The sequence below is a fragment of the Pogoniulus pusillus genome, chromosome 5, assembly GCF_015220805.1.
Source record: "Pogoniulus pusillus isolate bPogPus1 chromosome 5, bPogPus1.pri, whole genome shotgun sequence".
NCBI lineage: Eukaryota > Metazoa > Chordata > Aves > Piciformes > Lybiidae > Pogoniulus > Pogoniulus pusillus.
Window position 1 is genome coordinate 41,518,756 of NC_087268.1, and position 16,528 is coordinate 41,535,283.

The 16,528-nt window shown below is 42.6% G+C and overlaps 1 protein-coding gene across 4 annotated transcripts in view; it reads left to right on the forward strand.

The window, feature by feature from the left end:
- The window catches only part of ABCC4 (ATP binding cassette subfamily C member 4 (PEL blood group)), a 209,482-nt gene that overhangs the window by 10,611 nt on the left and 182,343 nt on the right, over positions 1-16,528 (forward strand). For all 4 annotated transcript variants that reach the window (XM_064143883.1, XM_064143882.1, XM_064143886.1 and 1 more), the window contains exons 2-4: positions 8,654-8,764; positions 12,249-12,369; positions 13,014-13,238. In XM_064143883.1, the coding sequence (XP_063999953.1) occupies positions 8,654-8,764; positions 12,249-12,369; positions 13,014-13,238 (457 nt within the window). The remainder of the gene's footprint in view (positions 1-8,653; positions 8,765-12,248; positions 12,370-13,013; positions 13,239-16,528) is intronic.

The following is a 16,528-nucleotide window of genomic DNA, read 5'->3' on the forward strand; positions in this document are numbered from 1 at the left end:
CTAAAGAATAATGCAGCCTGATTGTACAGTTTCTGAGTTACAACAAATTCTACTTCTCTGAGCTTTATTTTTAACCCTTCCTTAAAGAGATCAGTGTTAGGTAATCTCTGTTTTAACAAGAGACATATCAGTCTTAACAAGTTTTCCTTTATGGCTAAGTTGAGGTTTCAGTGATGTTCTTTATGCAAGCCGTTGCTGTACTTGCAAGCTTCCTGTAACAGTTCTCTACAGCACTCTTTAATTTGCCTGAGCCTTCAGGCAAGAGAAGGGCTTGGTTGATTTGCTTCTTAAGAGTGTGTGACTCGAGTAACAGCAGGCTGTGTGAAATAGATTGATCCCAGTTCTGCTCCAAGTGCAGAGAATTCCACAGGGCATAATCTGCATGTGGTGTCCTGGTGTACATCTGCTAAGTTGTCTGTCTGGAAGTAGACCTTCCAGTGTGAAGTTCAAGACTCATCAGTGAGGTGGTGAAACTTGAACTGTTCTGAAAATTTGCAGTGGACAAGCAGAAGTTCTTATTTTTGGGCTAAAAGTTCTTCAAGGACTAAGTGTCATTTTAAAGTTTGAAAAGAAAAAGAATTAACCTTCTAAAGATCTTCAAACATAGTCTACAATAACACAACTGAAAGCTTTTGTACTATTAAGACTTCCATAATAGTAGCTCTTGCTCCACTTAGAATATAGCATTTGGTTCTGGGCTCCCCAGTTCAAGAGGGACAGGGATCTGCTTGAGAGAGTCCAATGGAGGGCTACAAGGGTGATGAAGGGACTGGAGCATGTACCTTATGAGTAAAGGCTGAGAGACCTGGGGCTGTTTAGTTTGGAGAGAAGACTAATAAATGTATATAAATATATGAGGGCTGGGTGTCAAGAAGGAAGGGACAGCTTGTTCTCACTTCTGCCGTGTGATAGAACAAGGGGCACGGGAAGTTCCACCTCAACACGTGGAAGAACTCCTTTACTGTAAGGGTCATGGAGCACTGGAACAGGCTCCCCAGGGAGGCTGTGGAGTCTCCCCTGGAGACTTTCAAGACCTGTCTGGATGTGTTCCTGTACCACCTGAACTGGATTCTGCGGTCCTGCTCTGGCAGGGGAGTTGGACCCGAATGTCTCCAGAGGTTCCTTGTAAGCCCTAATATCCTGTGTTCCTGTAATATTCCAGGGAAGAAAGCTCAACAATAACTGATTTAAAAATATTTATTTCTTTCTATGCATTTTTTTTCTCTAATGCAACAGAAATATGTGGACTTGTGCTGGGTCTTTGCCATGTTCTCTATTGAAATAAATGAGTCACAAAATGAATTGCCACAGCTTCCTGCATGCTCAGGGTTGATTTTCTTTGTCTTGGTTAACGTTTACATAGAACTTGTAGTGCAATATATTACTACTTTAAAAATGATGGATAAATGTGAGGTGCCCTGAATTTGTGCTAGCTACCAATAGCCTGAAAACTGAGATTTTTTTGACAGTTTTTATTCTGCACTGTTCTCTCCATCTGCTGCTTGATTTGGAAATTCTGCCTTGTGTACAGTACTTGATTGGTGTGGAGATGAGAATCCAGAAGGGATGTGCAACAGGCTGTAAGAATTCAGTGGAGGTGAGTGTCTCATCAGTAAGGGTTTTTTTGAGAGTTTAAGGCCAAAGGGTAGGTGAGATGACTCCAGCAATCCTGCAACACTTTCTTCTGCTGTTGGCTGTAGTGCTGAATTGAGTTGACGTCAGGATAGTGCAATTGCCCTCAACAGAAGTATTGTTCTTGCTGTAGCTTGGCTGTGGTTTTTAACTACGTTTTCCTCTATGCGTTGCTCTATATGTTAGCATTAGGCGTCACTATTCAGCACTGCTTAGACCACACTGGTGAGTCCTGAGTCCAGTTCTGGGATCTTCAAGGAGACAGATACATACTGAGGAGAGTCCAGTGAAGGGCCACAAGGATCATGAATGGACTGGAGCATGTCTCCTACAAGGAGAGGCTGAGAGAGTTGGGACTGTTCAACTGGGAGAAGCGAAGGCTCAGGAGTATGTTATCAATGCATATAAATGCTTGAAGGTAGATGGAGCCAGGCTTTTCCCAGTGGTGCCCAGTGCCCAGCAGCAATAGGCACAATCTGGAACATGGAAGATTCCCTCTGAACATCAGGAACCACTTTTTCATTGTGAGAGTGTCTGAGAGCTGGCACAGGTCACCCAGAGGGATTGTGGAGTCTTCATCTTTGGAGATCTTCAAAAGCCATTTGTACATGGCCCTGGGTAACTGGTGCAGGATTGTCTTGCTTGAGCAGAGGTTAGGACCAGCAGAGATCCCTTCTAACCAATGTCAGCCATTTTGTGATTCTGTAATAGATATCCTATATATACTCCTTGTTAAATGTTAGAATAAGTTTTGTTTTCATGACCTTGGCAGCAGTAGCTAGTGGAACCTTGTAACCATTTCCATAGGTGTGGAAGGACTGCCTCATCCTGATTTTCATGCTAAAGGTGTTGGAGAAGAACTTGGTTCTGTCCTTATCTGTCAGAAAGGAGACTTGTGACTTACTTATGGACTATGTTGTAGGCTAATACTGTTCCAAGTGGTATTTACCACAAGTGAGCTGAAGTCTGCAGATCTTCCCTGTAACTCTGTCATGGAGCAAACAGAGCTCTCTAGTCCACCAGGCAGAAATTGCTGAATGGCCTTGAGATAGTTGCCTCATGTCTGCTTTTACCTGTGGTTGACAGCAAGAACTGAGGCCAAAGAAGAAATGTTTCAATGGAGCAGATTAATTGAGTCAAACCAGACAGAAGCTGGTTTGGTTGGTCTTTGAGACATTTTATTATGATCTGTAGGGAAATTGTGGCAGTGATTTGGGCCCTGATGCTATTTGACCATAAAATCCAAGCAACAGACTTGTCTAACAAGTACCATCTGTTTCTAATTGTACCTTTAACATACTGCAAGAGTTTAAAAGGGCTGTTAGGCATCAAAGATGCTACTCTAAGGGTAGAGACTTAATCTTTGCATGAGTCACACAAACACTGTGCTAACATGCTAAGGTACCGAAGGAAAAACACTATTAACTCTGTTTGTAACATGCAGTTGTGCCATGGAACCTGTGAAAAAGGGTTTGTTTTTTTCTAAAGTCCTGTGTTGGAAGAAACTCACAGAGATTTACCTTCTGGGATTCCACCTGCTCCTCCAGGCTCTATAAAACTAATCAGCTTCTCATAAGGCAGTATATAGAAAACTTAATTGTAACATGCCTGAGCAAGAAATGCAAAGCTAGTCAGTGAGTATTCCTAACCACTGTTGTAGTTGTGATTAAGTAAGTGCTGTCATTGTGAACCATCCCAGTTTTGATTTGTCACCTGTAGGTCTTAAGGGAAAGTGCAGTTCCTCTGATGCACCATTTGAAAAAATGGGCTGGTGAAGTCAGGGAATAGTTAAGCATAAAACTAAACAACAGCTATGAACTTTCATAGGCAATTGACATCAGACAAACACCTTCCCATGGGTGCAAGAATGTTGTGTTTGTTTTTTTTTTCCCAAAACAGGTGCATCTCTGACCTCTTGGTGATGATCACTTTGGCTGAGAAACTATTAGGATACAAGGCTGGGAGGCAAAATCTGCATTTCTCATGAAAACTAAGTATCATGGATTCAGTAGAGAGACAAACTATGTGGCAAACTTCAAGTTCCCTAGCTCCCCTGTTCCCACTAAGCCATACCTATTTGAAAGGTGTTAATCTTTCTGAATCCATCTTATGCAAAAACTTGGTTACTTTTGTGCTTTCTGCCACATATGTCTGCTTTGTGGAGCACAGCTGAGACTGTTTGTACCTCTTTTATACAATCAACCAGGTTGGAAGAGACCTCCAAGATCATCCAGTCCAACCTAGCACCCAGCCCTATCCAGTCAACCAGATCATGGCACTAAGTGCCTCAGCCAGGCTTTTCTTGAACACCTCCAGGGACGGTGACTCCACCACCTCCCTGGGCAGCCCATTCCAGTGCCAATCACTCTCTCTGTGAAGAACTTCCTCCTAACATCCAGCCTATACTTTCCCCAGCACAACTTGAGACTGTGTCCCCTTGTTCTGTTGCTGGTTGCCTGGCAGAAGAGACCACCCCCCACCTGGCTACAACCTCCCTTCAGGTAGTTGTAGGCAGCAATGAGGTCTGCCCTGAGCCTCCTCTTCTCCAGGATAAACACCCCCAGCTCCCTGGCCACATGGTAAAACTAAGAGAATCAGGCACAGGATGGTGATGCTGGTAAGCAAGGAGGCAGGGAGTGCAGAGAGAGAGAACAGGAAGTCCCCCTGCTTTTATAGACCTTTAGACAGGAAGGGGCAGTGGGCTAACCATGAATCACCTGGTGGTGTTCAGACCCATCCCTGGGGAGGGGTCAAGACCACCTAGGGTCAGGTTCAAGGTCACTCCCCCTGAAGTGTTAACCCTGTACATTAAATTACTAACTTGTGATATTTGTCAAAATGTCAGTTGAGCAGCAGTTAATATTTTCCTCATGTAAATGAATAGCCATGATCCTTACAAAAAGTGTTTTTGATGTGCAGTACAATTATATTTACATTTCACAGTATCACAGTATCACCAAGGTTGGAAGAGACCTCACAGATCATCAAGTCCAACCCTTTACCACAGAGCCCAAGGCTAGACCATGGCATTTCTGTCAGTATTTTAATAGTTGGACTAAGTTCTGTTTTTTTTTTCCCTAAATATTTAAAGAGCTGCTAATTTTCCTTAAATATAAGGAAACACTGTAAGAAAACAATTGCCTTGAGGCCAAGAATAGCTGGATGTTAGGAGAAAGTTCTTCCCAGAGAGAGTGATTTCCCATTGGAATGGGCTGCCCACGGAGGTGGTGGAGTCACTGTCCCTGGAGGTGTTCAAGCAAAGCCTGGCTGAGGCACTTAGTGCCATGGTCTAGTTGATTGGATAGGGCTGGGTGCTAGGTTGGACTGGATGGTCTTGGAGGTCTCTTCCAACCTGGTTGAGTCTATGATTCTAAGAAGAGTTGTGCTGTCTGTCTGGATGCCTGGGAGTAAGGTGCTGTGGGGCATGAACCAGCTTTAGGACATAGGAAGTCCTTTCTTATTTGTAAAATTGGGTGACTTAGAATCATAGAATAGTAGCAGTCGGATGGACCTCTGGAGATGATCTGCTCCAGCCTCTGCTAATGCAGGTACAGCTGGATCAGGTTGCACAGGAACACATCCAGATGAGTTTTGAAAGAGCAGGAGACTCCACAACCTCTCTGAAGAGCGTGTTGCAATGTTCCATCACCCTTAGGACATTTCTCCTTAAGTTTAAGTGAAACCCCTTGTGTTCTTGTTTGTAACTATTTATTTTGGGAAGGTGAATGAAATGATTGTTTGCACACCCTATTGTTCTAATTTCGAGCATGTGTGAGATCTTCAAGTTTGTTGCAGGCTACAGAAGAAAATCTGACTTGTGCTAATGTCTAGACAGAGCTTTACCACCTTTGCTGCAGCAGACAATTGCTCTAGTAATAAGAAGGCTGTAGTGGCTGTCAGTATTTATCATTTTAGCACCTGTTTGCAGTCCTTCCAGGATCTATTATCAGATTTGAGCATTTTTGGAAATTATGGCTTCCAGCACATACTAATGTTTGCACCTCTTCTTCTGACAGATGTGTATTATCTATTTGCTCTGCTGCCTGATACAAGTGTGGGGCTAAACTACGAGAAATGACTGGTATAACTGGAATGCACTTGTACTCTCAGCTCTTCGGCTTTCTTGGGATGAAGGTGCCCAGAGTTACAGAGATGAAGTGTTGCAGAGTTGAGAATCTGAGTGGCCAAGGTTTTCCAGTAGGAGCTGGGGATCCCATCTGCGAAAGGAGAATAAAAGGAATTTTGGAGGGAGTGGGGATGAGGATATGTAGCAGGAGGCATCTGGAATTGGAGGGAAGATTACACCTAGAAGGTGAGATAGAGAAAGAGGTGGTGTCAGTGAGGCTTACTTCAGAATGTGTTAGGAATCATAGCAGAAGGGTAGATCCTCTTTATTGCTTCTGCTTGCAAGGGCAGCATTCTTGGTGGGCCTTGGAGGATGACTCTACAACTACCTGAAGGGGCATTGTAGCCAGGTGGGGGGTGGCCTCTTCTCCCAGGCAACCAGCAATAGAACAAGGGGACACAGTCTCAAGTTGTGCCAGGGTAGGTATAGGCTGGATATTAGGAAGAAGTTCTTCACAGAGAGAGTGATTTCCCATTGGAATGGGCTGCCCAGGGAGGTGGGGGAGGCACCGTCCCTGGGGGTATTCAAGAAAAGCCTGGCTGAGGCACTTAGTGCCATGGTCTAGTTGATTGGTTAGGGCTGGGTGCTAGGTTGGACTGGATGATCTTGGAGGTCTCTTCCAACCTGGTTGATTCTATGATTCTATGATTCTATGACTCTGTGGTAATACTAGAGCAATCAGTGCTCAGAGAAGGAAGTACATTGACTCAACTTTCTGACCATACTGCTGGGAGATCACATGTGAGATTTTGGCTTGGAGACTGTTAATCTCAGTCTTCTTATCTTATTCAGTTAGTTTCCTGTGACAAGATTTGTAGATAGGGGTGGCATCTTAAATGTAGTGAGAAAATTAGACTCTGTGCCAGCTGATACAGAGTATTGCCTCTACCTAGAGGTGTTTCCATGCTTGTGCAGTGGTAAAAAAACACAGCTACAGAGTGGAAGTGTATTTTTTTTCCCAAACTCTGTAATAGAAATAGTTTGGTGTGCTAGTTTGAAGCAGGCTAGAATGTTTTGGTGAAAAGAACTAGATAATTGGCTGAAAAAGGAAAACAATGGTTGTGTCTCCTCTCACAGTCTCACTGAGATGTATGGGAACAAGAAGGGTAAACATTAGATAACTTTTGCCATTTTCTCACTCTGCTTCTGGCTTTAGATGAAGCTGCATCTCCTTAACCTCACTGCCACTAACCTTGCTCCTTAACCTCTTGGCTGCACCTCTATTCTTTCTCAGGATTGGGGTAAGGTTGAGAGGGGCAGGGGGAAGGTGCAGGGGTGGTTGAGAGCCCCTCCTGGGAACTCAGGTTTCTGGGAGGGCTGTTGTGTTTCTGTATTACTTTTTACTTGTCTATTTCTGTCTATAACTGTATATACTGTAAATATCTGCTTGTATATTGTGCTAGCTGTAAATAAATAGCTTCATTTATATTCCCAGAGCCCATCTGAGTTAGCTGGGGCATTTCTAAAAGTGTGGGGGGAGGTGGGTAAAAGCCAAACCACCACATCTTTTATTTGGCTTCCCCAACGTGGGGCAAAATTAATTTGAGTGACTGTTAATTAACTCTGGGAATCAAAATGAAGCTAGTAAAACAGCTATTGTATTTGGTTGGAGCATTACTCTGGTCTGGCTTTGGTTTTTGGGCATTTAATTGGATAAAAGCCCAAATTGTTGCTTATTTTATTGATTTAGCTTATAAGAAGGCTAAAGCTAAAGTTTCAGACGATTTTTGGTCCTGGGGTGATTTTATTCTTGGGTATGCTGGTTTTAATGTCACTGAAAATATTACCAGTAACATTACAGAAACACTTAGCAATAATATCACAAGCTATAAAAATTCTGCTTTGTCTACAGCTCTGATGTGGGTAATTCACCCCAGAACTGGGATGCCAGATGTTTGTTTAGGTGGTTGCTCGTGTAAAACTGTGTTGTTACTCTCAATTTTTAATCTATGTCTTAGGGGTTTAATTTTCATATTAATTTTTGCACTATGTGTGAAAAATTCAAATGTAGTGCCAAAATTAAGAACTAAAAAGGTTTCTGTTTAAAAAGCAAGCAATTCAGTGCCTCAAATACCTTCCCCCCAGCCAGTCTCTGCACCTCCTTCTCCAGAATCTGGGAAGGCTACAGTGTCCCTTCAGGTAGTTGTAGACAGCAATGAGGTCACTCCTGAGCCTCCTCTTCTCCAGGCTAAACACCCCCAGCTCCCTCAGCCTCTCCTCATAGGATTTGTTTTCCAGGCCTTTCACCAGCTTTGTTGCCCTACTCTGGACACATTCCAGCACCTCAACATCTCTCTTGGATTGAGGGGCCCAGAAGACTGGCTGAGGCACTTAGTGCCATGGTCTCATTAATGGGATGGGGCTGGGTGCTAGGTTGGACTGGATGATCTTGGAGGTCTCTTCCAACCTGGTTGATTCTATTCTATGCACATTGACTGCACGCCTCATCTTGGTGTTGTCTGCAAACTTGCAGACAGTGCACTTGATCCCACTGTCTATAGTAAACTGATGAAGATACTGGAGAGCACTGGCCCCAGTATTGACCCTGGAGGGACACCACTTGTTATCTGTCCCCATGTGAACACTGACTTATTGAATATTGCAACCATCCATCTGATTCCTTATCCAGCGAACAGTCCGTGATTTAGACAGAAGGGTGTTGTGAGGAGCCATGTCAAAAGCCATGCAGAAGTCTGGATAGATGACATTAGTTGCCCTTTCCTTGTCCACTGACAAAGACTTAATTCATAGGTAAGAGAAAGTCATAGGAAAAAGTGTGGATAAGTGACCCTGGAAAAGAAGAGGGAAGAGAGGGGTAAAGGAATGAAATTAATATGGAAAGAAGTTACTCTTGTGGTCCCTTGATCAGTTTATTAATAATTTGTATTTCTATAGGTGGCTGAACCCCTTATTTATTACTGGCCATAAACGAAAGCTTGAAGAAGATGATATGTATAAAGTGCTGCCAGAAGATTCCTCAGAGAAGCTTGGAGAAGAATTGCAGTGGTAAGGAGAAAAATAATTGTTAATTTTCACTGTTTTTCTGCTGCTGAAGGCAAGGGCCTAATTCCTATTCTAAAATTAGAAGTGAAGTTTAACAAGATCTGCTGTTTCAAATGGTGAAGAACTGTGACATTTAGTACCTGTTTACTGTGTAAGCATTTTTTTTTAAGTTATACATAACAAAAATGCCTTAGAGAATTTCCATTATGTCATTAATATTTTCCAGAATGCTTGGAAAATACTTTCACTCAACTGTTACTGCAGCAATCCTTAATACATTAGTGTGAATCTTCTGGTCTGTGGTAAAATGACTATAGAAATGTTTGGAATTTCTCCTTATAAAGAAAGTAAACAATGTTTTATTAGAGTGTGTGTGGTTTTATTTTTCTTGGGTTTGGTTTTGAGCACAAACTAAGTTAAGTTATACCTGTGTGCTCTTTATATGTGTGTGTATAAATAGATGTGGGTTGAAAATATGCCAGTCTTCAGTGAAGTAGATAAAATACCTTGAGCATCTAAAAGCTTGAGTCTAAATCATGTTTTTATTCTGTTAGAATAGAATAGAATCAACCAGGTTAGAAGAGATCTCCAAGATCATCCAGGCCAACCTAGCACCCAGCCCTATCCAGTCATTTAGACCGTGGCACTAAGTGCCTCAGCCAGGCATTTCTTCAACACCTCCAGGGGTGGCAACTCCACCACCTCCCTGGGCAGCCCATTCCAGTGCCAATCACTCTCTCTGGGAAGGACTTCCTCCTAACATTCAGCCTAGACTCCCCTGGCACAACCTGAGACTGTGTCCCCTTGTTCTGTTGCTGGTTGCCTGGGAGAAGAGACCAACCCCCACCTGGCTACAACCTCCCTTCAGGTAGTTGTAGACAGCAATGAAGTCACCCCTGAGCCTCCTCTTCCCCAGGCTGCACACCCCCAGCTCCCTCAGCCTCTCCTCACAGGGCTGTGTTCCAGGCCCCTCACCAGCTTTGTTGCCCTTCTCTGGACACGTTCCAGCACCTCAACATCTCTCTTGAATTGAGGAGCCCAGAACTGGACACAGCACTCAAGATGTGGCCTGACCAGTGCTGAGTACAGGAGAGGAATAACCTCCCTCGTTTTGCTGGCCACACTGTTCCTGATGCAGGCCAGGATGCCATTGGCTCTCTTGGCCACCTGGGCACACTGCTAGCTCATGTTCAGGCTACTATCTACCAGTACCCCCAGGTCCCTTTCTTCCTGGCTGCTCTCAGCCACTCTGTCACCAGCCTTTGTCACTGCTTGGTGTTGTTGTGCCCAAATTGTCTAACCCTGCACTTGGCCTTGTTAAATCTCATCCTGTTGGAGAAGGGATATAAATATTCTTTCATGGACTGTGTAGCAATTGATATCATTGTGAACCCAGGAGGGTTTATCTTTTTTTTCTTTAATAGGGAAATACCTTCTGAGGGTAGCAATTCATGTAAGCTGTCTTGAACCTTACAATAGAGAACGTTTTTGTCTTAAAATAATCTTTGGTTAAATATAATTAGAGAAGGAGGTGACTACTAGTGAAAGGTGTCTTCTGTATAAAGAAATCGTGGCCTTGATATTTTTTGCCTTTACTCTGAAGGTAGAGGAAATTAACTATTATAATAGTTTGATTCGGTGCCAAAAAGTAAGAAGAATCCAGAAACTAAAGGTTGTGATCAGGTCTTACATCATCCTGCTGTGGATGAGTTAGCTGAAGAAAGAGTGATAAGCTCATAGAAGTGCAGCTTTTAACACCTTCATATCTGGAATGCTTTGCTAAATTCTATGGTTGTGTCACGAAGCAGTGCAGGGGGTTTGCTGTGGAGGAAGATGGACTCTTTCCAACGATTCTTACAGTAAAAGAGCACACTTTCTGTGAGTCAGGAAATGGTAGAAAATACAGCATGCAAAAAAAATTGTACTTGGCCAAGAAGTAGAGAATATAATTCATAAATAGCCACTTAAGGAAGTAACCTTTTTTTTTTTTTCTTGAGCCACCCAACACCACAGAATCTACAGAGTTTCAATTTTGTTTCTGAGGCATGTGGACAGTAACTCTATAATCCTTGTAACAGTTTGAAAATAAAAAAAAAGATGTTACAAATAAAAATCTCTTCCCCATTCTGCATCTTGTTAACTCATGTGCTTTGTTGCAAAAATAATTCAGCTTTTGTGCTTTAGAGTCATTTCAGCATTTGAGAGTCTGACTAAATATTTAGTCTCCAGAAGCAAAGAGGAGTATCCTGGCTGCCAAATGTGCTTTAAGAAACCTGCTTAAATTTTGTTAACTTTATTGTTAAAGTCATACTGGTTGCTGCTGCTCGTGATGTGGGCTGCTGAGCTGTTGGATCTTGGATTAGAAGGACCATGCAGAATGTGGCTTTGGTTTATTCCATAACCTCTAAATGGTAGGAGTCCCCATCCCTGGAGTGTTTAAGAGGAGGCTGGATGAGGCACTTAGAATCATAGAATCAACCAGGTTGGAAGAGACCTCCAAGATCATGCAGACCAACCTAGCACCCAGCCCTATCCAGTCAACTAGACCATGGCACTAAGTGCCTCATCCAGGCTTTTCTTCAACACCTCCAGGGATAGTGACTCCACCACCTTCCTGGGCAGCCCATTCCAATGCCAATCACTCTCTCTGGGAAGAACTTCCTCCTAACATCCAGCCTATACCTACCCTGACACAACTTGAGACTGTGTCCCCTTGTTCTATTGCTGGTTGCCTGGGAGAAGAGGCCACCCCCCACCTGGCTACAATGTCCCTTCAGGTAGTTGTACCATGGGTTAGTTAATTAGCAGGGTTAGGTGATAGGTTGGACTCGGTGATCTCAGAGGTCTTTTCCAACCTGGTTATTTCTGTGATTTTGCAATGGGAACAGATTGTGTCCTGCTTGCAGGCAGACGAGGGTTGTTGTCACTCTGCTGCTGTAATCCTTGCCTTCAGAAAGACATGTGGAGTCCTAAGTGGCCAAACTGTCAAACTGCTGCAGACAGTTCTCTGCACTTTTGTCATATCTGCTTGTCCTCATAGAAGCATGTGGTGGAAAAGAGGAAGGGCCAGAGATGAGAAAGGGTTGCGCGTCACAACCTTTCTGGGGAAGTGCAGAGCTTAGAGGAAGATAAAGACGCTCTGTGTTGGCTCAAGTTTAGTCCACAGTCAGGAGATCATGTAATAGGCTCTTAACTAAGGTGAGTGGGTGTCAGAACTGGAAAGAGAAGAAAGAAAGAAAGGGTTCCTCATTGTCAAATGTGTCAAAGGCAATAGTAGTTGACAGAGCTGAAGTGTTTGTGATTCTACAAGAGCGGACAGACCTGTAATGCTAAGCACTACATGTTTTTGTGGGCGAGGAGGAATGACTAATAACTTAGTACATTTTGTTGTTGTTACATTAAATCCATCATGGCCATCTGGCTGAAAGTATTTTATACCAGGTAATTGCCTTCTGTCCTTCATCTTGTTTGCATTATTATCTGTTAGGTACTGGGACAAAGAAGTGCAGAAAGCGAAAAAGAGAGGAAAAATGCCACACTTAACAAAAGCCATTGTCCTTTGTTACTGGAAATCCTATTTAGTTTTGGGAATTTTCACAATGATTGAGGTAAGTGGTGTAAAATAGATGACATTTCTTAGCTAACAGCAGTGTGAGACTTGGCCCCTTCAGTTGCATGATACAAACTGGTGTCTTAATGTCGGGCTGTTCTGAGACTCTGTAATGTTCATGTGCTCTCTCAGGAAAGTAAATCAGAGCCATAGCCCTGCAAAGACTGAGAAACTGAGTTTAGCTGCAGGATTATGTGCATGGAACAGAGAGCTGATTTCAGTGCTGCATTTTTGATGCTTTCCAAACCATTCACTTGCTTTATAATGCTGATTTGTGTTTTATGTATCTGAGTTAATTGGCCATTATAAAACCAGCTATTTCCATACAGCAAAAGAGCCTAAAGGACACACTGTCACCTTTTTAAAATGGAAGTGTAATACATAGTCATGCAGTTTTTATAACATCAGAGTTTTGAGTGGAAACTGAGAGATGTCTTTTTAAACATTCAGCTAAGTTTTCATGTGGGACATCTTTTGGATTACACTGATTAAAAATTGGGCTGAAATTTTAGAGCTAAATAAAGAAAATACTATGGGTGGCAACCTGTGACTGTACTTGTCTCTTGTTTGCTGGGTTACAAGATTGGGTAGCATGATATCATGAAATTACTAATAACCTTTCCCCCTTCTTTTTTCTTTCAGGAAACCCTCAAAATAGTTCAGCCAGTATTTTTGGGGAAAATTATTAGTTTCTTTGAAAACTATGATTCCTCAGATGAGATTGCTTTGAATATTGCATATTGCTATGCAGCTGCTCTGTCTGTGTGCACTCTTATTCTAGCCATAATGCACCACTTATATTTCTATCACGTACTACGGGCTGGCATGAAGCTGAGGGTAGCTATGTGCCACATGATTTATCGGAAGGTAAGCAAATGTTTTGTTAGGGGAGTGTAAAAATACAGTTTCTTGTTATGTCCATGCTTGCAATTCCATTGAAGTTACTCATTTGTAGAAATGTGATGCATGATGATATCACACTGTGAAGATATTCAGGTGCTTTTGTCCTCTCTTTGGTAATGTTACCTGAATGACAGCTTCGGTCATCCTAGCAAAGGCAGTGAATTAAGTAGCCTTAAAGCCCAAGAAGCCCTATCACAAGAAGAGTCCCACATCCATTGCTGCTGGAAGGGTTGTGTGCTGGAGTACTAGGAAGCTGTCAGCATACAATAGGAGAGTGGCAGAGCTCCTAGGGGATGCTGTCAGATGCTCAACCCTTCAGTTCCATCCTCAGAGAGGATCTTACACTTGATTGTCACCATCTGCTTCAGCACTTCCACTGGCTTGGTGTGATGGTTTGGGTGTTCCCTGCCCCCCCACACTTTAGAAATCACCCAGACTAGACTCAGCCAGCTCTGGAAATACAAATGAAGCTTATATTTACAGCTAGCACAATATACAAGTAGATATTTACAGTATATACAGTTATAGACAGAAATATACAAGGTAAAAGGTAATACAGAAACACAACTCCCCTCCAGAAACCTGAGTCCCCAGGAGGGGCTCTCATCCACCTCTTCACCTTCCTCCTACCCATCTCAACCTTCCCCCTGTCCCAAGGAAGAATATAGGTTTGACCAGGCGGTTAGGAAGCAAAGTGGATTAGCCCAAAATGGAGGGTGAGGTTAGAGAGATGCAGCTCAGCCAGCAGCCCAAGTGAGAGTGATTATCTAATGTTTTTATTTCTTGTTCTATACATCTCAGCAAGCCTGTGAACAAAGTAGGCATCACCATTGTTTTCTTTCCACAGCCTGTAATGTAGTTCTTCTCACCAAAACATTCTAACCTGCTTCAAACTAGCACACTTGGGAATTGCTTCACTGATCCACTCCCTCCCATCCCCCTCCAACTGCCTCTGCGGTAGTTCATGTGAGATTTATTTGTATTTTATTCCAACAGTGTTGTAGAAGTGGTGAGTTGTGTCCCTTGCAGGTAAAACAGGCTGACCTCTGCTCCGGGCATGCCTGAGGTTTAGGGAGAAGCAGCCATGCCGTGGGCCTGCTGCTGCCCCCTCCAGGCTGATGGATACGCCAGATGTCTTCATAGAACGATTTGGCTTGGAAGGCGTGCTTAAAGGCTCTCCTAGTCCAACCCCCCTGCAGTGAGCAGGGACACCTTTAACTAGATCAGGTTGCTCAGAACCTTGTCCAGTCACACCTTGATTGTTTACATGGATTGGACTGGGGAGCATAGATTGAAATCAGCCTTGCTGAGAAGGTCTTGAGGGTACTGTTAGGTTTGAAGAGCCGGACATGAGTGGGCAGTATGTTCTTGCAGCCCAGGATACAACTGGATTTCTGGTCTGCATCAAAGTCAGTGTGACCAGCAGGTCAAGGGAGGTGTTTCTTCCCCTCTGCTCTGCTCTGGTAAGGCCTTAATTGGATTGGGCAAAGGCAATAAGATTCAGAATCAAGTGGAACCCTGAAGCTATGGTAGAGGCAGTTTTTTAGTATCGTTTACTGATTTTACTGTGGTAGCACTGAAGTCCTTCATAGGCTGTGGTTTCTTAGCTGCCTGTGTGTCCTGATCAAGAAATAGCTGTCTTTTATTGTAGATGACACAAAGATTACTATGGGATGGAAGGCAGACCAAGAGAAGTTATAGATACTACCTACAGGAAGGACTTGAGCAACATCCAGGATACAGTGCTGCCCTTGGTGTGCTCTGAGGAGCAAGCAACCCAGTTATGAATGTTTGCTTCCCTCTTCTGAAGCTGTTGACAATATCCAAACGTTTGAGCCCATGTCCACTTCCAAGCATGAAGCTCCTGCTGGGAATGCTAGGAGGAAAAATGTTTCCATCTTTAGTGTAGCTAAAACAGTCACCTGACATTTCTTCCCTCAGCAAAGCAGTTGAAGGATCAGGTCTGTAAAGTCTCTTTAGAATGTAAAACAGTCCATATTATGGTAAGTATTAAACATAGTCTTCACTTACAGTGAACACTTATACTGCTGGTATAGGTCATGCAAAGGTTTTGGGCAAAGAGTAAAATGAGGAAAGTAGAAATGTCCCCATTGTAAGTGGTGATTGCTTTTCATGCACATATTTATTATCTTCCCTCTTCTCATACCTTGGAAATTATCCTCTGGGAACTCATCTCTAACATGGCACAGCACTGTCATGTACATAAACATCTCTCTAAGGTACTAATTTACCCAACTGATGATCATAACACAGTTGGAAATTCACAAAATATGTCTGTAGCAATGTTTGTTGCTGAGTTAATACTAGCTTAGAAACTTGGAAAAATAAGTATCTGCAGTATGCACCTTTATTTCTAGAGATGTAGTGAAATGGAAAAGTTATCTCCCCTTATCTCTTAAATGTTTACACTTAAGGGTGAAAGTTGAGGTCTCAGCAGAACATTGATAAACCTTTTTAATCATTAGTCTTCATTATCTGAGGCTTAGAGACAGATTCTGCTTTTTCTTTATCCTCATTCAGGCTTTTGAAGGAATCTAGGTGCTCATTTACCAGCACTTTGTAGTGCTTAGTAATTGTTATAGCAAATAAAAACATGAATTTGCAAGGATGAATGGATTGGATGAGAGCATCCTTAATGGGGAACCTCAAATGCCAGTAATTCTTATGTTCTAGACTCTTTTCATTTCCTGGAAAGTTAAAATCTTACTTGAAACAGCTCTGTATTCAAACACCAAGGTGTTTTGTGATTGGTAAGAAGTATTAGTGATGCATGCAGAAAGCTGGTAACAAAGATGGAAATGGAATCTGTCTCATGACTTACAATCTTGTGTTGTAAAACCAAAGGCTACTTATGGGAGGCTGATTATTTATGTTTTTTTTAAAGACTTAACTTCTAGAAGTTTTTTGAGGTTCAGAATAAACACCAAAGCAGTTTAAGCTGTAGAGTAGTAGGTTGAGACAGAAAGCAGCCAAAAAGGAGTCAGGATTTGTTTGACTGAACAGTTACGTTATTCCTTTTTGTGGTCAGTTCTCCTTTTTTAACGTGCTTTTGAGTTAACTATTTTGGGGTAGGGAGAGATTAAAACACAAAACCAGGAGTATGGTAGGCAAAGAATAGCTGAAGAATTGAAACAGAATTAGAAACAGAAAAAGACTTAGGTCTGAAGGAAAAAAAAGGTTAAGACATCAAGTAAGCGACCTGCTTTCATTGGCTTATATAATTAAAGTACACT